Source organism: Camellia sinensis, chromosome 3 (assembly GCF_055761805.1).
Source record: "Camellia sinensis isolate YWXY chromosome 3, ASM5576180v1, whole genome shotgun sequence".
NCBI lineage: Eukaryota > Viridiplantae > Streptophyta > Magnoliopsida > Ericales > Theaceae > Camellia > Camellia sinensis.
Genome location: NC_138963.1, coordinates 215,458,094 through 215,482,043, shown reverse-complemented (window position 1 = coordinate 215,482,043; position 23,950 = coordinate 215,458,094). Strand labels below are relative to the sequence as shown.

Below are 23,950 nucleotides of genomic sequence, written 5' to 3'. Positions count from 1 at the left end.
CTAAAATGTTTATACAAAGTATGCTCCAATTCCAGTTTATGTATATATATATATGTTTTGAGAGCCAAACTTGAGCTAAAATTTCAACTTATGCTCAAATCAGAGCCATATATATATATATATATATATACATATCAATCCAGCATCACTGATTAAAAAAATTACATATATAAATGTATATACAGGACAATATCAGTGATCGATTACATGTTTAGAGCAGAGCATCACTGACCTGGTAATGCTTTCACAGCGATAGAGGGACGAAGATCAGAGACGGAGAAGACGGCGATCGGTGGAGGAGAGGTAGTGGACAGATCTGCAAATGCTTTCAACGCGAGAGAAGGAAGCCTCAGAGGGAGAACAAGACAGAGACGAAGAAGGAGACACTAAATGCTAGACGGTGGATAAGGGACAAGACGCCGTACGGTGGAGGCGACGGACGGCGGAGGAGAGATAGATTTGGAATAGAGTTGCAATACATCTGTTTTACTGATGTAAGCCCCATTTGCGCGGGATTTCAATTTTTTTTTTCTTAACACAGTGCGTGAACACACACGCACTGTATGTGCAACTATCCTTCACCGTCCGTGGTTGGGTGCCACATGTTTAGAGCTTCGTTTAGAGCCTCTAAATTAGAGGTCTGAATCGGAGCTATATTGTTGCTATTTTTTGTCGTTACATTTTTTTTCCTTTTAGTTTATCAATATTTAACACATTTTGCTATGTTTTTTCACTCTAATTTCTCTGTTTATTCTTTTTTTTTTCAGCAATATTCTAGACAGTCTTCAATAATGTTCTTAACGTCCAGCGAATGTTTTAGACATTCCGACGACTTTTATTGACATTTATAACACTTCTATGAACTTCTGGCGATCTTCGACGACTTCCAGCGATACTCCGGCGACCTCCCGGTGATGTTGAATATTTTGGCGAGTTTCTGATGACTGTCTGACGGAAGTCCGACGGTAGTAAGATGTTACAGCGTTTGTAAATTTTTTTTTTAAAAAAAATAGAATTTTTTTGGTAACAATTAAAAATATATATGACTAATTGGTGCAAGTGTTTTATTTTGGAATATATGGATTTTGAACTTTGTATATGGGACTTATTGGTAAGTTTCTCAACAAAAATAAATAAATTTTTTTTTGGGTAAATTACAAACACATCCCTTGAACTTTACTTAAATTATAAATTAACCTTTATGGTTCTAGAAATTACATTATGCCTCATAAGGTTTCTAATTTCATAACAAATAGGTCATTTTATTAATAAATCATCAAGTTAATTAACAGTTTTTAATAATGTTAAAATTTTATTTCAATTAATAATTCAGATAATTTTATTATTATAGGTGAACAGTTAGAAATTTTTCTTTTTCAATTAATTCTGTTAAATAAAATATTTTAACAAAGAAGTATTTAAAATTTTTCAAATTACAGAGATAATTCGTATTTTAAACAAACTTCGGCGGTGAATTTGTAATTTACCCAAAACTTTTTTATACAACGAATAAAAGGGAACTAATTGCGGGAAGTTTCCAGTGGGGAGTGGGGAGCTGCGATGTTGATGCGCCGCTTTCATTCATCAATGGCGGTATCATCATCACTATCTGTATCTATTTTCAAGGTTCTTCCATGGCGGTCTATGCGACCAAGCAAAGTGTTCATCACCACCACCACTACAACGACAATCACTCTTCACACTCCTAACCCTAGATGCAACAACACCGCTCTCTCCTTTTGTTCCAACTCCACCGAACCCGCCGACCTATGCCCGCAACATTCCTCAAAACAAGTAAGTTCTCAAAATTTTCTTTCCATCATCCATTTACTCGGAAAGTTTGAAAGAAAAAATGATTTAGAACAAGTTGTTGCACATTACTTTGGTTTCTTGATAACCAAACAAAGTTGAACAATTGGAAGAATCTGATTCTATATTCCAGGGGATTTAATGACTTCAATGCCTTAACACAAATGTTACACTCATATAGCATGTTGAATCTTGCAGAGCCCTTTGATACCTGGATTGTATCTTGTAGGAACTCCAATTGGGAACCTTGAAGATATCACTTTAAGGTAACTACTTGATATAGAAATCAATTTCATTTATCTATTTATTTATTTATTTGAACTAAAGAAGAGTAATTTTTGTGTAATCGTTTCGTGATTTCGTTGATGCAGAGCTCTGCGTGTGTTAAGATCAGCTGATGTGATACTTTCTGAAGATACGAGGCATTCGGGGAAGTTACTTCAGCATTACAACATCAAAACTCCTCTTGTGAGTTTCTTATTGCAGCTTCTGTGCATTCATTGCAACAATGATTTCTTGCTTTTTTTATGTATTCTTTCTAATGGTAAGCTTTAGATTTTCAGCTAAGTTATCATAAATTCAATGAGTCTCAAAGAGAACAAGCAGTTCTGAAGAGATTGCAACAGGGTGAAATTGTGGCCCAAATCAGTGATGCAGGAACACCAGGCATAAGTGATCCTGGTATGGAATTGGTGAGCATGTTATAATTTTCTGTTTGTTTGTGATAAGAAGAACTGAATGTTCTCCTTTGGAAAAATGCTGGCTGTCATGTCAATCTCTACTCGACTGCATTATTGTTAGCTTGTAAGGTTTACATCACAGTATTAGAGCATATATATGCATCTGTAATATACACATATACACCTCCAAATGCTATCATGGACTTTACCACACTATTGTTGGCTTTTTGGCTTCTGAAGGTTATTGTTGTAATTGCAAGTGTGCCAGCAAGGATCAATTAGTCCTTACAGAAAATTAATTGCCAACCAATTATCAGACGATTGTGTTTTAGTTCTTTCAGCCTCAATGAAGAGAACTTTTACTGGTGGCTTGATTTTGGAGAATTAAACAGATAACAATGAATTGAAAAATAGTCGAAGTATTTCATTAAGATGAAAAGACTTACAATGATCCAAACTCAGTCTCGTAGAGGTTTACAGCAACTCTACTTGGAACTACTCCTATGAAACGAAGTGCAGTGCAGGAATTTTAAAGTACAGTAATGTAAAGAACTGTAAATGTAAAAAAAAACTGTAAATGTAAAGCTGGAAAGGAAAATAAGTATAAAGGATTGGTTTTTTGGATCTGAGTCTGGGGCGCTTTTTCTGGGGCCTTCTCTACTATTTATATTGCTCCAGGATGACCATCGAATTACATTTCCAACCGTCGAACTGTTCCTTCATGATCATCGATCATTTTGCCCCAATATTAGCTCCATTACGCCATTACTTGCAATTAAGCTTTCCTCCTAAATTTGAATCTGAAATGCAAGTAACCGTTGAGGCCACGTCACTTTGTATCTCTTTGTTGATCCGCTGCTACTCAGATCTCTTAATAACCAATACTAACTGCCACGTGTACGATCAGGATCGAGGACCTGAATAGTCTTCCTATATTACCTTTATTTCGCCACGTGTCGAATTGTAATTGGTTTGTACAAATTATGTAGCCAACATTACTCCCCGCACTAATATACCCAATGCTTGGTGATATTAGTGGATCAAAGTCCTTTCTCACGTCTTAGAACGTGCATGGTTTCCAGAAATGCAATTGCCATTTATCATCTGCATTAAACTCCCCTTCAATCTTTTGAACACCTCTACCACCTTAGTATTTGAACAGACTGGTACACTTTTTATGGCCGAATCAATTACCTCCTTCATTGATCGAGCACATAAAGAGTCATATGATGATGTTGTTCCTCCTCGAAAGAACCTTCATGCATTAATTGGCCACCTTTACCTACCTTTCTATATTCAGGTCATGGATGCCTTTGCAGATTACCAACCCTTGAACTTCGAACATATTGCCCTTAATCCTTCGATTCAAAAACTTACAAATATGGACATGGGAAGGTCCTTTTCTGACTCATCCTCAGACTACGAACAAACTGCTTTCAATACTTTGATTTAGAAAGTTGCAAATATGGACATGGGAAGTTTTCCTTCACAGCCCTCTGCATGGGATAAGGCTGCAACTTCTTCCTCTTATGGGGCTTCTGACTGGACAAACTGGTCAAAACCCGAGGCCTGTGATTTAATGGAGCGAATCAACCATCACTTTGTTGAGTTTACTGACCCTTTAGAATTCCCTTCCTATGCGTGAAGCTCGGTGGTCTATCCTTACGTGCCCATTGATCACCGACGCAGTTTGGAGGAGAATCTGCTTGTGGCATGGTATACTTCTTCCATGCCTACAAAGACAGTGCATGTCGCCCGATGCCTAGAAGAGGCACAAGGGTACAATCCATCATTCTTAGACCAGAAGGCGAAGATTTGTTCTTCTGACTGGCTCGATTATATCAATGCCTTTGTTCCTTCTGCCCTTGCTTCACCTCCTGAGATTGAAGCATCCACACCTTCTCTTCTGCCAAGTCCTTGCTGGACAGAGAAACTGAGGCTTGCCCTTTCCTCGGATAAGGCCTTTCCACTTTACAAACCTCCACCTTCCCCTATTCCGGCTGAGCGGAAGCAAGCTCAACTTTTGCTCGCGGCTTTCTCCCACTTGCCCTTCAATGTTCTTGAGGACGAAGTCCCTCTGAAGAACCTTCGATGGGCTTGTGATATTCTGACTCGGGGTCACGTCCTCAACCCCCTCGCCCAAGTAGAGCTTCACATGTTTTTGGACCAACTTCCATTGCTTCTCCACTGGCATCGGACATCTATGACCACCACACAATCTTTAGACCAACTTTCATCCCTTCAAATTCATGCCCAATACGAAGCAGAAAACTTTATTAAAGAATTTGATGATTTCAAGAATAAAGATTCTGCATACTGGGATGACTTGGATATGGACGAATTGGAACAAGGATTGAGAGAAACAGCTTTCGAAATAAAGGCTAAAGAGCTCTTTTATGAAGTGAGAGCACATCAACTCATGCAGCCAATGTTAGAAGAAATAGAGGACAGAATAAAGAAAGAACAGAAATTCATTGATTATAGTTGGACTAAATTTCATGATCTTGTTATTTATTCCATTCCCTATTTTTATGAGTTTGAGTTTGTACCCAAATAGGGCCATTCGATGTAACTGCTTTTGCTTTAATACTACTAAGACTTCTCTTTGTTTGATATGGTTTGATCTTGTCTCCATTTGTCTTTAAAAGCAATTTCAAAGCTTCGAACTGAACAATCTTTTCCTTCGAACCTGGATTCAATCGTTTTAAATGAATATTAACAAAACGACCATGAACTTTTCCAATTTATGGAATATAGTAGATAGTTTTTTGTTGTTTTTCCATTTGGGATCCATGCTTCGAATCTAACAATCTTACTCTTCAAAATTTGTTTCAATCACAACCAACATATGGTCAATGATTTAGTATGATCAATCAGTTTTAAATTAATCTTTTTGTCTTGAACAACAGTCCATACTTTCAAAAATATGGAAGCTCCTTTTGAGGGCTGCACTGTTTTTGTTCAAAAAGACAACTTTTTTGACTATATATAAACCAACTATTGGTTTCAATGTTTCGAATGCCAATTTCCATTCTTAAGGGATTCCTAGTTTTACTTCGAAGAACATCACTTTCATTGAGAAACCTAAAACGGGTCTTTAATCCATTTGAAGTAAACGAATACTTGAGCATTCTTGCATCCATTGAGTACGGAATGTGCTTCGAAGCCGGTTTCTATTGGACTTTTGGCGCCAAAATCTGGTGTGTTATGCTTTGAACACCAATTCCCATCCTCACAGGGTTTCAAGTTTCACTTTGAAGGTCATTGTTTTCATTAAGAAGCCTAAAGCAGGTCTTTAATCCCCTTCGAAGTAAATGAATACTTGAGTATTCTTACATCCTTAAGCATGGAATGTGCTTCGAAGCTGGCTTCTTAGTTTCGAAGCTGTTGTTATTTGACTTTTGGCGCCAAAATCTGGCTTCGAAGCCAAACATTCTACTTCGAAGCTGGTATCAACATCTGGGATGTGTTTTTCCCTCCAAGAGTATCAATATTGAAGGAAATTCTTCGTATTCGTACTTTTAGTACTTAACGAATTTACGCGATGTGCCTTTCAGATACAAAGGCTTTTGAAACCCTTTTATTCCGCATTCTGAAATCACTTGCTCGCTCAACATACAAACCCTTTACCTCTATTTGTCTTCCACTTCTTTCTACTCCCTTTCCCAGCTTCGTCCTTTGAGAAAGCGTTCTATCAAGGGCTTCCTCCTCATTGAAAATGCCAGTTGAAGAGCGTGTGAGCCCATCTGTAGCCCTAAAAAGTCTCATTGATGCAGAATGTGAAAAGTACAAAGCTGGGGAGAAAAGTGCCATTGACGGACGCATCTTCATTCCTCGTCGTTATGTGCAACAAGACTATGTGCTTGGCCTCATATTCAAGGAGATTCCTATTGAGCGTCCAGCTTTATACCCTCGTCTGGAAAACCATTGTCTCCTTTACGAAGGTGGCATTGACTGGAGGAACTGGAAGACGAACCGCCCCCACAGATGCTGGCCCACGGTGAGACCGGAGTGGCAAGAATGGTATGATCGAGTTGTCCCTAGTAGGACCCTGGACCTTCAAAAACTCTGCCTCCTCGACGCCCTCCGATTATCCAGGTTAACCATTTCAGAGGACCCCTTTTTAGTTCCTGTTGCCTGCTGCTCTGTGTTTTTGGAATTTTGTTTTTAATTTCTTCCAATTCAGATGTGGGATGATGGCCCCTACTGTTCTTGACATTCGCCATCTTTTAAGATTATCTCCTATTGGAACTCCCATTGGACCAGATTATCCTGACCTAGCAGTCCCTTTTTCCCTCCCCTTTCTTAACTCATCCTATAGTAATTTTGTCAAGGCTGAGAATAGAAGGGAAGGTCTTGTGACCGATAGGGAATTCTTCTCTTTCTTATTATATTGGCTTTGCAAGTTCCTTTTCTGTACCTCCTCTCAAAGAATTATGCCTGAATTTGCCCCTCTTACCAAAGCCCTTATTTTACAGAAGAGGGTGGCTTTAGCTCCATACGTTCTAGGTCACGTATATAGAGCCTGCTCTCTTTTCTGTGAGAAACCCTTAGATGTCAATCAAGGGGGGCTGATTTGGATCCTTTAGCTTTGGCTTTTTGCTTATTTCCCTGAGTTACAATCCAAATGCCTTAAATTTTTTGAACTAGACCCTCCTACTCATGGCATGAGGCTAGCCAATACTTCTCTTTATCCTTCTACTTTTTCTTTTTACTTCTCTTTCTTCCACCAACTTTCAACTTTTCCTCTTTCCTACTGCTTTCGTTCCTTCGAACCCACTACTATTGGCCCACTTTGGTTGAAGAATTTCCTAAGTGATAGGCTCTATGCTTCACCTGCTCACAAATATATATGGGCCTCCATTTTAATCTCCAGAGAATTATTCATTGGAACTATGAACCCCAGAGCTTACAAATGCATTGCTGAGCCCTATTGTCCTGTACAATTTGCTAGACAATTTGGCTTCACTTAGGGGGTCCCAATACCTCTTTGCAGTAACACCAATCTAAGCCTTACCACAAGAGATGTGAAAGTTCGAAGGTCCAGACTGGAAGAGGCAACTTCCAAATTTATACAGGACTTGATCGATTTTGAGTATATCTCATTCCTTCCCCAAGGTAACTTTTTGAAGAGATACCAAAATTGGTGGGTGACCAATATGGAAGTGCACCTGGCTATTTCCCCTCAAGACCTACTGACGGTGTTGGATGTGCCCAAGCCCAAAGGAGCTGGAGTTGCTACTTCTTCCACTGTTCTGACCACTCCAGTTCCTGTGCCTGTCTCCACACAATCTGCTCCTACTGCTTCAACTCCTCCTAGAGTTACTCGGGCCATCTCGAAGAAAGGTATATACCCTCATCTCTTCTCTTTTTACCTTCTTTATAATGCTTTCAGTTTTATCTTTAGTTCTTCTTTTTGTGAAGGTGGTGTAGGTGCCTCACAGGGAGACTCTCCTCAGAAGATTCAAGCTCTAAATCTCCTCAAAAGCAAACGGCAACAAAAGAAAAGGACACTTTTACTTGAGCCTGAAAAGGAAGTTTTTGAGGTGCAAGAAGAAGAAGAAGAAGAGTTTACTCAAGAGCAAGAGTCTCTCCTGAAAAGAAGGAAAAGAGTGACCGTTCCTTCTTCTGACTTGGTTCAAGATCCCACACATGAGACAATTGTCAGAGTGGAAGAACTCACTTCTGAAGAATCTGAATCCCAAATTGGAGAGAAAGAAATTGAGGAAGAACATTCAATGCCTGTACAAAGAAAAAAGAGAAGGAAGATGACTGTCTCTCCTTCTGATTTTGTTGAAGACCCTATACATGAGGCAGCTGCTAAGGCAGTGGAACAAGAGCACTCCAAGGCCATAATCGTCTTTGAGAGAGCTGAGGAGAGACGGCAGCAGCAATTCTTAAGAGATGAAGCTTCTGCTGCTGCTGATGCACTTCAAAGGGATGCTGCAAGAAGACAACACATTGCTGGGCACTACTCTCTTCGAAGCTCTCCTACTGCTACTGTCACTTCTGAAACAAGTAACTTCTTTAAAGCCTCTACTGTTTTTCCTTGTTAATCTTTTGGGTATTGAGCCTTGACATCACTTTGTCCTTCTCTTCTTTTGTAGCAACAACTCTTGAGCTTATTCTCCCAATGAGAACTCCCTCAGTTTCAATTGAGGTTGATCAAATGCAAAATGTGAAGACCATTAAGATAATACTCCCACTTCCTAGGCCTACATTCCATGTGCCCCCTTTGAGGCCAAACATTCCTGCATCTTTTCCCTTTGGATTGAATCCATATCTCCCTTTCTTATCTTTGGATCTACCTCTATTCGATTCTTTTCCGAGCCTTGCTCTTTCCCCTCCCCCTAAGGAAATTCCAACTGTTACTCTATCTCAGATGATAGCTGATTCCCCAAAAGAGGGTGCTGGTGGCTCTCCAACCCATGGTTTATTACCTTTATCTACTTCCAGCCCTTCTTCCCTTGACATATTGGTGGTTAGGACCATAGAGACTGCCGAAGATGTTCCATCCATTTCTCATATCCCTATGCAGCCCTCTGTGTCTTCTACCATTACTCTTTCTGCACCTCTCATGTCCATGGATGAAGTAGATGTCTTCGAAGCAAGACTAGCTAGTCTCTTCGACATACCCTCTACCTCTCCAATAACTAATAATGAGGCTGAGCCGTTGGTTCTAGCTGACTCCTTGTTAGAAATTCTTGAGAGCTCCTCATCCTCCAGCAGGAAGTCTTTTGCACCTCTGATGGATTTAGACAGCTGTTTGGAATTACTGATATCTTTTTCAAGGATTCCTTTCGAGGCTTTACAAAGGCCTATAATAAGAAATGGCTTCCTGCAGTGCTGCAAAGTTGTTGAGCAATCCAGCATAACTGTCTCAAGTCATCTATCTCAGGCAGCAGCTACTATTGACTTCTATATCAACATATGTCATACTGCCAAGGCTGCAGAGGACAAATTAGCGAGAGATCAGAGCTTTGTTTCCACAGTACATTCTGAAGTCTCAGTGCTAAAAGAACAACAATCCTCTGCCTCCCATTTTCGAACTCAACTATTGGAGAAGAAAGCTCAACTTGAGGAGGAGCTGTCTGCAGTGAATCAAGCCTTAATTCGAACTGACACCAAACTGCAGATCACCAACCAAGGATTGGCCGATCGAAAGCAAGAAATGACCACAGCCATTCAGTTGGTTCCCTCATTTAAGAATAGGAAGTCTGTTGTAAAAGAACAATTAAGGCATTGTAATGATTTTTGGGCCAATTTGTGGCAGAACGTATTTAACTCTTTATGAAGAAAAACAAATTCTGATTTATTATTTGAGTACTCTTGTGTTCTTGTGCTTGACATTTATTCTACTCCTTGTGTTTCTCAAATAGTTGAAAAATAAGGCTTCAAATATCTGTCATTGATCTTTTTGGGATGTATGTATCCATTCAAATTTCTCAAATGGTATGCCCCAAAAGGACTCTATGAATTTGATATGGTCCTTCCCAGTTAGGTGACCATTTACTAAACTTATGGCTTTTAATTCCTATTGGGAGTATTGTCTTCCATACCAAATCACCTTCATCAAAGCTAATGTATTTGACTTTCTTATTGTAATTTTTGGCTGCTTTCTTCTTTTGCAAGAGAATATTGTTTAATGCCAGAATTCTGGCTTCATCTATGCCTTCTAATTCCAAACACATACTCTGATGGTATTGCTCAGGATTTAGCTGGTCTTGGCATCTTACCCTCAAAGATTTAACTTTAATTTCCACAGGTAACACTGCATCATGCCCATACACCAAGGCATAAGGAGTAACTCCTGTGCTTGACCTTGGGGAAGTTCTATAAGCCCACAATGCATCCAACAATAAGTTATGCCAATCCCTAGGATTGTCTTCCACAACCTTTTGTATTCCTTTCTTCAAGGACTTATTAGATGACTCAACTTGATCATTGGCTTGTGCATAATAGGGGGTAGAGTTAAGAAGACTAATTCCAAACTCTGCTACAAAGGACTTCACCATTTTCCCATTGAACACAGTCCCATTATCAACAGTTATAGTTTGTGGAATGCCAAATCTATGGATTAAATCCTTGATGAATCCAATAATCTCAGTCTGGTCTACAGCCTTGTATGGCTTAGCTTCGACCCACTTAGTGAAATAATCAGTGGCTACTAAAATGAAACAATGATGCTTCGAAGAGGGTGGGTGTATTTTTCCAATCATATCCATGGCCCATCCTCTAAATGGCCAAGGCTTCACCACTGCATGCAGGTCAGTTATGGGCACATGCCTTATTGTGTCATGCTTTTGACATGCCTGGCAACCTTTTGCATACTCTATGCAATCTTTAAGGATAGTTGGCCAATAGTAGGAATGCCTTCGAAGCAACCACCTCATCTTCACACCAGGCTGATGAGCACCACAGATGCCTTCGTGAACCTCAACCATAGCTGTTAGTGCTTCTTTTGGGCCCAAACATTCCAACAATAAACCATCTTTCCCCTTTTTGTAGAGAGCATTGCCGTATATGATGTATTGCATGGATTGCAATTTAATTTTCTTGCTGGCTTTCGAGGATGGACCAGCCAAGTACTGCATTATTGGATGCCTCCAATCTTGTTCTTGTAAGTCATTATGATTGACTTCCAAGACCACATTCCTTTTATTTAAGGGTGGTATAGATTTCTGGTATGTTGTTTGGTTTATGTCCCTTCGAGTATTATCCCTCCTCTTGAAATTCGAAACTTTCTGAGCCACATCATTAGCTCTATTATTCAAGAATCTTGGGACATAAATTACATTTGGTATTTGAAATTGAGAAAGCAGATGTAATGCAACAACATAGTATGGCAACATGCTTATACTTTGACATTTGAAAATCCCTTTCACTTGGTTAACCACCAATTGAGAATCTCCAAATATGTCAACTGCATGTACTTGTAATCCAATAAGAATTTCTAATCCTACTATCAAGGCTTCATATTCAGCTTGATTATTAAAACAAGTAGTTTCATCCACTCTGAAACCATGTGTGGTTTCTATTTCTTGTGGTGACTTAATCACTATACCAATTCCAGTTAAGCCATTGGCTTTCGATCCATCGAACCACATTTGTCATAGCTCAACACTAGCCATACCAAGTTCCATTATCTCTTGGCTCTCTGTTTGAGATGGATGGTCTGCTAAAAAATTGGCTAAAACTTGTCATTTCACTGCCTTTTGGAGAACATATTCTAAATGAAATTCTGACAAGGCTAATACCCGCTTGCTAATTCTTTCCCTCAACATAGGTCTAGATAACATATATTTAACCAAATCTGTGGTTGCAATTACCAAGACAATTGTAGGCAAAAGATAATATCTTAATTTCATTGTAGCAAAATACAGTGCAAGGCAAAGCTTTTCTACAGCTGAATATTTACATTCACAAGAATTTAAAAACCTACTAAGGTAATAAACAGCTTGTTTCTTGCCTTCTTCATTGTCTTGGGCTAAGAAAGCTCCCAACGAATCTTCTGCTGCAGCTATGTACAACTTCAAGGGCTTGTCACCCTTTGGTGGCATCAGCACTGGAGGGTTGGCTAAATAAGCTTTGATACCTTCGAAAGCAGTTTGATGCTCTGCTGTCCACACAAATTTCTCTTCATCTTTCAGCTTTAATAAGGAAGAAAATACTTTAGTTTTCCCTACAGTGTTAGAAATGAATCTTCGAAGAAAATTAACCTGTCCAAGGAATTTTTGTAATTCTTTCTTACTTGATGGAGGTCTGGCTTTAATGATGGCTTTGGCTTTATTTTGGTCAATTTGTATTCCTTTCTTGTGTACTACATAGCCCAAGAAGTTTCCAGATGATACGCCAAAAGTACACTTAAGAGGATTAAGCTTCAATTTGAATTTTCTCATTCTTTCAAAGGCTGCTTCTAAGTGAGACAGATGTTCCTTCATGGATTGAGATTTAACTACAATGTCATCAATATAACACTCTAAATACCCTCCAATAAGGTCATGAAAGATAGTGTTCATAGCCCTCTGATATGTGGCCCCAGCATTCTTTAGGCCAAATGGCATTTTAACCCATTCGAAGGTCCCAATATTCCCAGGACATCTGAATGCTGTCTTGTGAACATCCTCCTCTGCAATGCATATTTGGTTATAACCAGAGTGTCCATCCATCGTTGATAAAATTTGATGCCCTGCTGAACTGTCCACCAGCAAATCTACCATAGGCATAGGATATTCATCTTTTGGAGTTGCTAGATTTAGGTTTATAAAATCAATGCATACCCTCATTTTGCCATTCTTCTTAACTACAGGCACAATATTAGATAGCCATTCAGCATACCTAGCTGTCCTAATAAAGCCTGCCTTGAGTAGTCTAAGAATTTCTTCCTTAACTTTTTGAATCACTTCTGGACCCATTCTTCTTGGTTTTTATTTGTATGGCTTGAAGTTAGGCTTCATGGGGAGCCTATGTTCCACTAATGACCTATCCAATCCTGGTAGTTCATTATAAGACCATGCGAAACAATCTTTATATCTCCTCAGAATAGCCAACAATTGGTTCCTGTCAAGAGTATTCAACCAAGCACTTATATAAATGGGTTGTTGTACAGAATCTTCTCCTAAATTTATTTCTTCTAAGGGGTCTTGTATCTGAGCACTTACTGGAGCTCCTTCTTTGATTCCTTCAGGCTTCGAAGCAATCTCCTTGTCGTGTTTTGTTCCCAGGCTCTTTGATTCAACCTCTTTACCGTCCTCCTCATAGACGAAGTCTGTCCACAAGGCTTCTTCTTCCTGTATTTCTTGGACTTTTGTTTCTATGTCCAATGCACAGTATTTATCAAGGGCCAAAACTCTGGCTTGTTGCTGCTCCTGCTTGTAGCCAATTATCATGGCTTTTTTCTCTTGCTCCTGCACTTTCTGGACTATTGACTTTACATCCAATATTGAAAACTTAATTAAAGCCAAAGACTTGGCTTCTGGTGCTTCATCTTGCTGCCTACAACTAGGCATCATTGTCATCTTTAACGACCACCTCTTCATCAGCACTCTCCTAGACTAATTGCTTCAGGTGTGTCACTTCCTCATCAGCCGTTACTTCGGCTGAGCCATCAGATTTCATCAGTATACTGAGTGGTGTCACTCCCTCAATATACAACTTGGCTTCTACGAAGTCTGCGTAGGCTATGAAAGGTTAAGGATCTGCATCAATTTCCTCTGTCTCCCCATTACCTAGAGCCATCATTATTTTCTGATACAAAGAGGAAGGCACACATTTGTTAGTGTGGATCCAATCTCTACCAAGTAAAGCATTGTACTTAGCATTACTGTCGATGACGAAGAACGCCGTCATGCAGTCCCTGGTTCCCACACTCAGGTTGATGGGTAGAATTTCCTGGGCCATCTGTTTGTCCCCAGTAAAACCAGTAATGGTTGTACTGGTTGGGATTAACCTGGGATTCCTCTTCCCTAGTTTCTTCAAAGAAGATTTCGGTAGTAAATTCACCGCTGTCCCATTGTCCACTAAGACTTGGTTCAACTGTATCCCATCGAAGAAGGCCTTAATATACAAAGGCTTAACATGTTGTGTCATAGAATTCGAGGGATACTCAAAAGGATACGAGAGGTTAATACTTATCACTTCCTCACTCTCATATTCAGTTTCCATTGGGGTGACCATTCCAAAATTATCTTGTACCATACTCACTTGTGAGTCTTCACTAGAGATTGGAATTGGGTCAATTTCTTGTCCCTCTTGATTCTTATCTCCAGCTTGGAATTCATGCGGTACTATGTGTATCGTGTTTACTGACACTGAGCCAAATTGGATAACTGGCTGTGTCTGCTTCTCCTTTTGGCCACCTTGTTTAGTCACTCCAGAAGCATCCTCTATGCTGTTCTCTGGTACCTCATCCTTTAAATGGTCTGTCACGACTGGTTTTTCGACCAGAAATGTTTGTTCAGCCATGAAGGCTTCGAACATTTCTTTCTCAACCATTTCTTTCTTTTGGCCTAAGCCAATTTTCGCCTCTGCCTCGCTGTCACTTTCCATCAATGCCCTCTCCAATCCCGCTAAACTGGATTTCTCTCTGGCTTTTAGTTCAGAGTGAACTTTGGCCAACTGTTCTCTGCTGTAACCCATTTTGCCTTGTAGAGTTGGTTTTGGAGTATGGTCTGACTTTGGATCCTTCTTTCCTTTCTCTTTCAGGTCTCGCTGGTACTGAGTGTACCTACGCTGAATTTTTCTCCTTTGTGATCTAGAAACCACGGGGACCATATCTGGTTTCTTTGTTTTTGGATGCTTAAGCAAGACCCAATTGTTTGGAGCCACCGTAGGAGGTTTGACCATCCTACCTTGGTTTCCAACAACCTCTCTCTGGGTAGACACCTCCCTAGGTTTGTTTTGCATTACGAACCAATCTGGGACCCTAGGTACCCGCGAACATACTGACTCTGCCGTTGAACTACTTCCTTCTTCCTTCGAAACCTTCGTCGAAGCTAGCTGCGATGGCCACTACTTGATCCTGACTTCATGCTTTGGGCCTTGCTCCGGCCTTCGATGAAGGTGTCCACTTTCTACCTTGCGTGAGGCTGGTCTAGGGGACCAATCTTTAGCTTTAATCCCATAAGCTGAACTTTTCTCTAACCTCCTCCCAGAATGACTGCTTCCCATTCTGTAATAATTAGCTGGCCTGGATTTATGTAAAGGCTTCTTGCCTTTGAAATGCATCATGTCAATTGTTGGTTCATCCCTCAATGGCTGCTGCTTGACGCCAGATGGATATGGCCTTTTATTGTAAGCATTGGTTGGTTTAGGACATCTCTGCATATCCTTCACATCCTTGTAGTATTGCTTCCCATCAATCGGGAGTCCTTTCAACCATTTGTAGTTTAGTCTGCACCTAGGACACATCCTCTGCATTACAGCTGCTTCTAAGGAATCGTCATCCAGTGCTTCTTCCTCAGAGTCTTCCCTCTGGTGCGAGAAACCTTGTCCAATAGCCGGCAGATTTCCAGTGTCTTTCTTGATTGTTGTCTGGTTGGTCACATGCATCTGCACATTGACTTCTTCCAATTCTTTCAAAGATAGGTTCTGAAAATCTGGCATAATGACATTGGCTGCCACCTCTCCAATTTCTGGAAATGGATTACTGTCGATCCCCATGGCCTTTTCAGCTTTGGCTGGGAATTTCAAACTCCCTTTCCGAATTTGTTCTTGGATCCTGTCTCGAAAAACAACACAGTTTTTAGTCGAGTGAGACCAAGAATTATGCCATTTACAATATACTTTCCCTTTAAGTTCATCAAGATATGGAATTTTAACCCCTTTTGGTAACTTAAGGAAATTGGCCGCGGGCAAATGATCAAAGATGTCATCTGCTTTAGTTAAATCGAAAGAGTATTTCCTGTGAAGGTCTTTCTTTTTAAACTGCTGGTCAATTGTTGTATCCTTATGAATCAATGCTTCACAGATCACAGGTTCTTTCCCCACAATCTCTGCTGCATCAATCTCATAGTTAGGATCTTTGTAGTATGTCTTGTATGATGTATTATTTCGATCTTGCTCCTCTTCTAGTAATGCTTCATATCTAGATACTTTGTAAGTCAGTTCCATTAAGTCCATGAACTCTGTTGAGTCAAACTTCTTTCAAAGCCTAAATTCTAAACCATTTTGAACCAATCTTACGAATTCTGGCTCTGGCAAAATAACTCTACATTTATTTCGAGCCCTTTTAAATCTGGCAATAAACTGAGTAGCCTTCTCTTCAGGCCTTTAACTCAACCTTGCCAGGTCTGCCATGAAAACCTCTGGCTCCGATTGGAAGAATTGGGCATGAAATGCCTCTTCCATTTGTTGCCAAGTTTAGATTGAGCCAGGTGTAAGGTTAATGTACCATACAAATGCTCCCCAGTTAGAGAGTTTGAGAATAGTCTTAGCTTCATATAATCATTATTAGTGAATTCACCGCATTGAGCAGCGAACCTAGCGATGTGCTCTACTGTTGACTGGTTTCCATTCCCATAAAAAAGGGCGAAATCTGGTATCCTGAAGCTTCTTGGGTATTCATGTACTCTATCTACCCATTCTGGGTATGGTTTTCTGTATATAGGAGTCTGGACCCCCCGAGCCATTGGTCCACACATCTCCTTAACGATGTCAGCAATTTGGTCCCTAGGGACCATATTTTATGCCTGCTGAACCACCGCTGAAGGAACAAATACAGGATTTGATGGACAAACTTGTGCTTGTGGTCCTCTTGGTCCATAAGGTGGCATGTTTGGGACTGGTTGTCACTGTGGTACAGGTTGCTGTTGGGGGTGTGGGTAACCCCTTTGAATTTGTCCTACAAAAGGACCTGCGAAAGGTGCTGGAACTGGTGTTATGTCTCTTCCATTTGTAGGAAAACCTTCCAACCCCCCGGGTATAAATTCGAATAAGGGATTAGTGAACCCCCTTGTGCCAGGTATGGCTTCAAACATGGGATTTGGAACCATTCTTATGCCATTTTCTTGTACTGGACCAGTTCCATCAAATTGCATGGCTTCACTGTTAAGTACTGAGACATTTTGACCTACTACAGGCCTTGGAACAAGTTCGTACCAAGACTGAGGTGATGGTGTTTCATGGTTCTGATTACTAGTTTGACCATTAGAATGTCCATTAACTTGCATAGGATAAGGTTATTTATTCGATCCAAAAAAGGATGTTGCCTACCTTTCCATTGTGTTCATTAATTGCTGTCCCATTGCATCTATTAAGCCTCCTTATGGATTCATTGGCTGAGTAGATGGGACAGTGGATGGTCCAATTCCTTGGTCTCGTCCAATATTACGAACATGTGGTATTTGTTCTGAAGTACTGGTCTGTTCGACCATATATTCTGATAAAATGGGAGTTTCCACAGGATGTGTTATCACATTATCCTCTGGATTAGGTATCTCTACCTCTCCTTCCACGCCTTCCTCCAAGCGTTCATTTTCTACTTATCTTCTACGTTTAGCCATTTTAAATGTAGTCCCACTGGGCGTGCCAAAAATATATGTTGACTTTTTGGCTTCCGAAGGTTATTGTTGTAATTGTGAGCGTGCCAGCAAGGATCAATTAGTCCTTACAGAAAATTAATTGCCAACCAATCATCAGACGATTGTGTTTTAGTTCTTTCAGCCTCAATGAATAGGACTTTTACTGGTGGCTTGATTTTGGAGAATTAAACAGATAACAATGAATTGAAAAACAGTCGAAGTATTTCATTAAGATGAAAAGACTTACAATGATCCAAACTCAGCCTCGTAGAGGTTTACAGCAACTCTACTTGGAACTACTCCTATGAAACGAAGTGCAGTGCAGGAATTTTAAAGTACAGTAATATAAAGAACTGTAAATGTAAAAAAAAACTGTAAATGTAAAGCTGGAAAGGAAAATAAATATAAAGGACTGGTTTTTTGGATCTGAGTCTGGGTGGCTTTTTCTGGGGCCTTCTCTACTATTTATATTGCTCCAGGATGACCATTGAATTGCATTTCCAACCGTCGAACTGCTCCTCCATGATCATCGATCATTTTGCCCCAATATTAGCTCCATTACGCCATTACTTGCAATTAAGCTTCCCTCCTAAATTTGAATCTGAAATGCGAGTAACCGTTGAGGCCACGTCACTTTGTATCTCTTTGTTGATCCGCTGCTACTCAGATCTCTTAATAACCAATACTAGCTGCCACGTGTACGATCAGGATCGAGGACCTAAATAGTCTTCCTATATTACCTTTATTTCGCCACGCGTCGAATTATAATTGGCTTGTACAAAATATGTAGCCAACAACTACATTCCGCACACATTAATCCTATACACTTTGTTGATGTAATTTTTTTTATTTTTTTTGGTGATGTTTGATTGTTCGACTGATTTGGTCACCCTAGTCTGCTAATATAGCGCACAAATATAGCAGGGGAAGACGACTGTTTGTAATTTCACACTTGTACACTTTAATTTATTTTCTTCTTTTATTTTGGTTTACTAAATTTCATATTGTGATAACTGACAATCAATTTGGTATTTTCTCTAGTTCACATAGATTGAAAGCATGTAATTCTTCTTTTGAATAAACCAAATCTCTTAAGACGTGGGATCCCAGAAACAATCACAATTTTCATTCTAATGGTTTTTTAAATGATCTTTTTGCAATAATATGACCTTAAAATTGTAAATTCAAAAATATTGCTAACTTTAATTTGTAATGTGTCCTCTAAAGGTTTGAAAAGAACTCAGATTTTAGTCGAAGATGACAGTTTAATTGGATGCTTCATGGGTTAATTAATTGATATGGACATAAACAATGTATTTTGGAAACTTGATGCAGGTTAAGTTATGTGTGGATGAGAATATTCCTGTTATTCCTATCCCTGGTCCTTCTGCTTTTGTTGCTGCACTTTCTGCCTCAGGTTTGGCTACTGACAAGTTTACATTTGGTAAGTTGCTCATGAATTCGACACCCTTAGTGTTGGCAACAATTTGGTGATAGTGGTAGGCTAGTAGCTAATATCATATGTATTGTTGGTTGTCTGTAGTTGGATTTCTGCCCAAACATGCCGGATCAAGGAAGGAGAGGTTGATTGTATCTGCAAAGGAAGTAGCAACACAGATATTCTATGTTCCTCCTCGTAAGCTTCATCAATTTATTGAAGAGGCTTCTTCTATTTTTGGTGACTGTAGGTAAATATTTGAGGAAGATCTTTATCATATCTTAGGATCATAATAGGAGTTTTCAAGTCTTTGGGTAAGTGCCACATCAACAAAAACAAAAAGAATCTTAATCTGTGTTTCCTTTCGTATGATTTTTTGAGATAATCGTAGACCATTTTTTTTCTTCTGTGTATATAAGTTTTAAAGAGTATAGCCGAATACATATTCATCATATCTTTGATACATATAGTGTATCATAGAACAAGCAAATAGCAGTTCTTTTGATAAAATGTATACTGAGAATATTTATCAGCCAAATACATCTTCTTTAAAATCTTTTTGTTGACTTGAATACACTTTGAAAAATAGTAGAGGGACTAGAAAATTCTTTTTAATATAAAAAATTTATGTTACAGTATCTCTGATATGATTTAAGTTTCATTTTAAAATGTTTTCATTGGGTATTTATGTCTTGGATTACTACTAAATTAGTTACATAAAAAATGAGGATGTGTGTGAACTTATCATGTCAGCTTGTTAAGCATATGCCATGGTCTTGCCCTTTCTTGTTCTTAATCTAGTAAGAGATGGACATGTCTAGGTCCAGTCCAGTCTGTTTCAGAGGGCAAGCTTCTTTTTTCTTTAAACATTGGCATTATAGTGTTATGTTCTATGTGTTCTTTAGGCATTTTGTTTTGTTCTTGTAGTTCTAAGAGATCACAACTCTGTGCAACACATGAAGGATTGCTGAGAAGTAATCATCATTTTCTTGGATCAAGCAAAGCTAAAGTATTGTGAATTTAATTTTGAGAACTATTTCAAGCAAACTATATCTATTAACACAGTAAAAATTCATTTACTATATCTATTCAGAGATATCACTTGATAGGGATTGGTGAGCTTATTAGTCGACCCTTTGCTTTGGTCCTTCATTTACTCTGATGTATTTTCATCTTTTAAATACCTGGATTAATGAATGTTCTCTAGTATTCCAGGTACAGTAGGAAAAATGACGTTGGAAACTCTTGGTATTGGGACAAATGTTTGCATGAAAGAATTAGATATTCAACCAAATTAAATGAAGTTTGTATATGTTGTTGGGGTTGTGCACACAAATCCATTCACCATTTATGTCTATAAGCTCTATCAAGAGCTAGATTCTCCATTGTTTTATAGGCCCTTGCTTAGTTCCTCATCACTTCAAGCCACTTTCTTCTTGACCTTCTTGACATCTTTGTGTTGCCTTATGTTAAAGTTAAATCACTTATTACATCAAAATAAGAAGGAATAAAAGTCAATCCTAATAAGTTTTCACTATAATGCAGTCGCAGTCATAACTCACTCGAGAACCGTATAAATATGTAGTCATAGATTCCCTAGGGGCACCCCACTGGGGGTGGGAGGTGGGAGGAAGGGACTAACTAAATAAATTTTGGTTTATAAATTTACTTTTATTGGCAGTGCAAGATTTTGGCTCCTATGTTTTCTATATATTCCTATCATTTCTTCTCCATTCGACCAAAAGATGCACACTGCCTGAGGATTGGTTATGACCATCGTTTTGATGTGTTGCAGACAATGTGTCATAGCTCGAGAGATGACAAAAATACATGAAGAGGTGGGTTTGTATTTTAAGTTATTTGCCATAGCTTCTCTTCTCTTTGATAATCGTTGTTGGTTGCACATGGTTTTTCTAGAAATTCACTATGTTGCTGGTTGTATACCCTGCAAATCTGGGATGCATTTATGAAGTCAGTGGTTTCTCCCAATTGACACCCCTTCAGAATATTTAGTCCCATCTTTTACTTGACTATAATACTACAATGATAGTCTTTTAATGACTTAGACACGTTAGTATGTTGTGACAATCATGGTTTGTAAGTGGATAAACATATTTTCACTGCTGGTCATTTCAGCATGTATGCAGGTGTTGTTCTCTTATAAATTTGATTTACTAATATAGATCATGCCTTTATAGTTTTGGCGTGGAACTTTGGAAGAAGCCAAAGGAGCATTCTTGACTCGCCAACCAAAAGGAGAAATCACATTCTTGATTGAAGGAAAGGCAAATTGTGTGGTGGAAGCTCCATCCGAGTCTCAGCTTGAGAATGACCTGAGAGAGTTGATCTCTGGAGGGCAATGTCTTTCTTCGGTATTGGATTTTTCTGTTTGCAGTGTATATTTAAATCTGTTAAGAGTTAAAACTAATGGTTGCATTTGCAGGGTCACTTGCTGGCATCCTTCCCACTATGTGTGTCATTTCACAAGAATATGAAGGAAATTGATGTAGTGATGCTCATTTTGGACTTTTATTGGTCATTAGGAGCTTATAATAACTACTAGTGTATAAGTGCTTCTATGAGTTTGCAAAGGGGTATTGTTCGTGAAACCAAAATGTTAATCTAATCTGTTCTATGAGTAGGAACAGATTAGACTAGGTAAAGTTTAAACTTGTGGCATAATTCGAGTGGTTGATTAAATCTAAGGAGAAAGGAATGTGGAATGTGGTATCATGCTTGCCATATAAAACTTCCCCTTAATTTTTCACTACTTCCACGCCACACATCACTCCAGAAGCACTTATTTATTTCGTTCCTAGTCTTATTCTATGGGAATGTCCTATGTGACATGGACTCGGCTACAAGTACTAGGGGTGTATGTGTGTGTGTCTAAGCATTAGACCTTTGTAAATCTAAATCTAAGGATATAGGGATATGTATCCAAAAGTTGGAAATGAGAACGAGGACTCGTCATGGACACATATATTGCATATTGTATAATATTCTTGAATAAGATGTGGTAAATTATGTAAAAATGTACTTGAAATTAAATAGAATTTAGAGAAAATACAGAATTTTCATCTCTTATCTATGTTAGAGCTACAAATGTTTCTTTACTAGCTAATGTGAAATTCTTATTCTTCAAATATTGTAAAAAGTTTGAGGATTTGGGCATGGCTGTCAGACACATGTCCTACAAGTACACCTTTATCTTTGTCATATCCGGTAGACATGGATACTTCAGAAGAAGTGGAAGAGTCCATGTAACATAGGGAATGTCCTCTGCATTCTTTCTTTTCTTGTGGACAATAATAGATAAAAGATATTGGAAATGGTCATTTTTAAGTCTTAGCCGCCGAGTTTTATCAGTCTCATTCCTACATTTAATTTTGCTAAATTTATACGCCACAGATTCTTATTCTGCCAAAGCTTTAGATCCTATGTTCTAACTTTAAAATAATTTATTTGTTTTCTCAAACTTAAATCATGTTGCTAACCATTTAACGAACAACATAGGAATTCTCTTGGATATGCTTAGTAAGTTAGCCAATTCCAAAAATAAGGTGTTTAGTACCAATTTTTTGATGATGTAAAGCCTATTTGCTATATTTATTTGGTATGGCAGAGGTGAGATTGTATGCTTTGGCCAATGGTCTATATTAAATGTTCAAGCTAAATCCTGTCTTATTCTTCACTGGTTTGTGAGAATATATGAAGTGATTGATTTCATCGAGTGCATTGTCAATGTGATAATTGCATTGCTGGCTTGAAGTGAAACTTCTCTTTTTGGATGTTAGAGAAAAGCATTGGCTACAATTTGTTTGATTTTTGAAAATAAGATTCCTGTCTGAAGGAAGATTGATCTGTTAGTTGTATGGGAAATTTGACCCAATGAACAGTTATTTTGCTGTGGGCTAGCCTTTCATAAGTACATTGTCTTCTACATTAATATTATTTTTTAACCAATTACTTTTATGATTACATGCATTTAGGCAGTCAAGTTGGTTGCTGGAGGACATTCCATGCGAAGAAAAGAGATATATTCACTTGCACTAAGGAAATTTGGGAAGCAGGTTGATAAGGAGAACTGACGCAGATTATGTTGTAATTCTCACTGCTTTTATGACTTCTTTTTGCCTGTCATTCAAGATTTCAAAGTCCATCTCCCTACAATTTTTGCTGGCATTTGATCCTTTTGGTTGTTGATGGCAACTGCAGCACGCAAATCCCTGTCTCTTTTCTCGTCTTCCACATTGCCCTTTGTTTTTGGATAATGCATGGCCATATGGGTGTTTAAGGTGTGAATAATGCAAAAATAGTTAAAATTCCGATGCACTTTCTATGTATTCTTAAACATTTTACACATTTCTATACACTTTTTATACATTTTCTACACTTTTTACACATACATTATGACTGACGATCACCCATTGTGGTCATTAGCACATCTCTTGTTCGCTTTATTTATTTCAAAGGACTCCTTTTTTATATTATATTCTCTTGCTCCTCCATCTTTGTTATATTGTATTCTCTCTCCTTTTTTACTCTTATATGTTTCTATTTTTACTTTCATCTGTTTTCAGGTTCTGCTTGTGTACATAGGGTTGAATTAGGCCTTGTTATTTTGGTGAATAGGCAAAAAAAGCTCGGTTGAGAGTACTCTACTAGTGTCTGGGTCTTATTCCATCTCAAACTCGGATTAAGAAGTGTGTGATCCTGTGACACCAAGGATAAGAGCTTATTATAAGTGCTGACTCTATGAAGGGAATCTATAAAGAAGCATGGAGTCAACAAGTTTAGCTGATAAATTAATAGGACTTTTTAACTGTGATAAGTAATTTTTACATGATTCAATAACCGACTGTTTTGGAACACAAGAACGTCAGAGTGCAAAAAATGTTGTGAGTAAAGCTTGCCATGTTTTTTATTTTTTTTAAAATTTTAATTTTACCCTCTTATATCTATTATATTTTTTTAAGTCATGAATAGTTTTATATAAATCA

General features: G+C 38.6%; 2 protein-coding genes across 9 annotated transcripts; both read left to right on the top strand.

The window, feature by feature from the left end:
* The first annotated feature begins 1,480 nt into the window (after positions 1 to 1,480).
* Positions 1,481 to 23,935, top strand: LOC114297843 (uncharacterized). 8 transcript variants are annotated; one of them, XR_014365244.1, is made up of 11 exons: positions 1,509 to 1,794; positions 2,008 to 2,075; positions 2,181 to 2,277; positions 2,373 to 2,501; positions 18,845 to 18,953; positions 19,053 to 19,197; positions 19,875 to 19,956; positions 20,743 to 20,785; positions 21,146 to 21,319; positions 22,940 to 23,245; positions 23,531 to 23,935. XR_014365244.1 is itself a non-coding variant. In XM_028242324.2 (10 exons), the coding sequence occupies exons 1-9, from the start codon at positions 1,561 to 1,563 to the stop codon at positions 23,001 to 23,003; spliced, it is 1,059 nt and encodes a 352-aa protein (XP_028098125.2). In that variant the 5' UTR covers positions 1,481 to 1,560; the 3' UTR covers positions 23,004 to 23,051; positions 23,531 to 23,935. The 8 variants fall into 8 exon arrangements, 4 of the variants coding, with proteins under 4 accessions (XP_028098125.2, XP_028098124.2, XP_082778385.1 ...); XR_003641652.2 differs by lacking the exon at positions 19,875 to 19,956 and having other exon boundaries at positions 1,481 to 1,794; positions 22,944 to 23,245; XR_003641651.2 differs by lacking the exon at positions 19,875 to 19,956 and having other exon boundaries at positions 1,481 to 1,794.
* On the top strand, positions 5,305 to 9,812 carry LOC145823098 (uncharacterized). The gene is made up of 2 exons (XM_082922260.1): positions 5,305 to 7,835; positions 7,914 to 9,812. Exons 1-2 carry the CDS (start codon positions 7,649 to 7,651, stop codon positions 8,543 to 8,545), a joined length of 819 nt encoding a protein of 272 aa, XP_082778386.1. The 5' UTR covers positions 5,305 to 7,648; the 3' UTR covers positions 8,546 to 9,812.
* Positions 23,936 to 23,950: the final 15 nt, after the last annotated feature.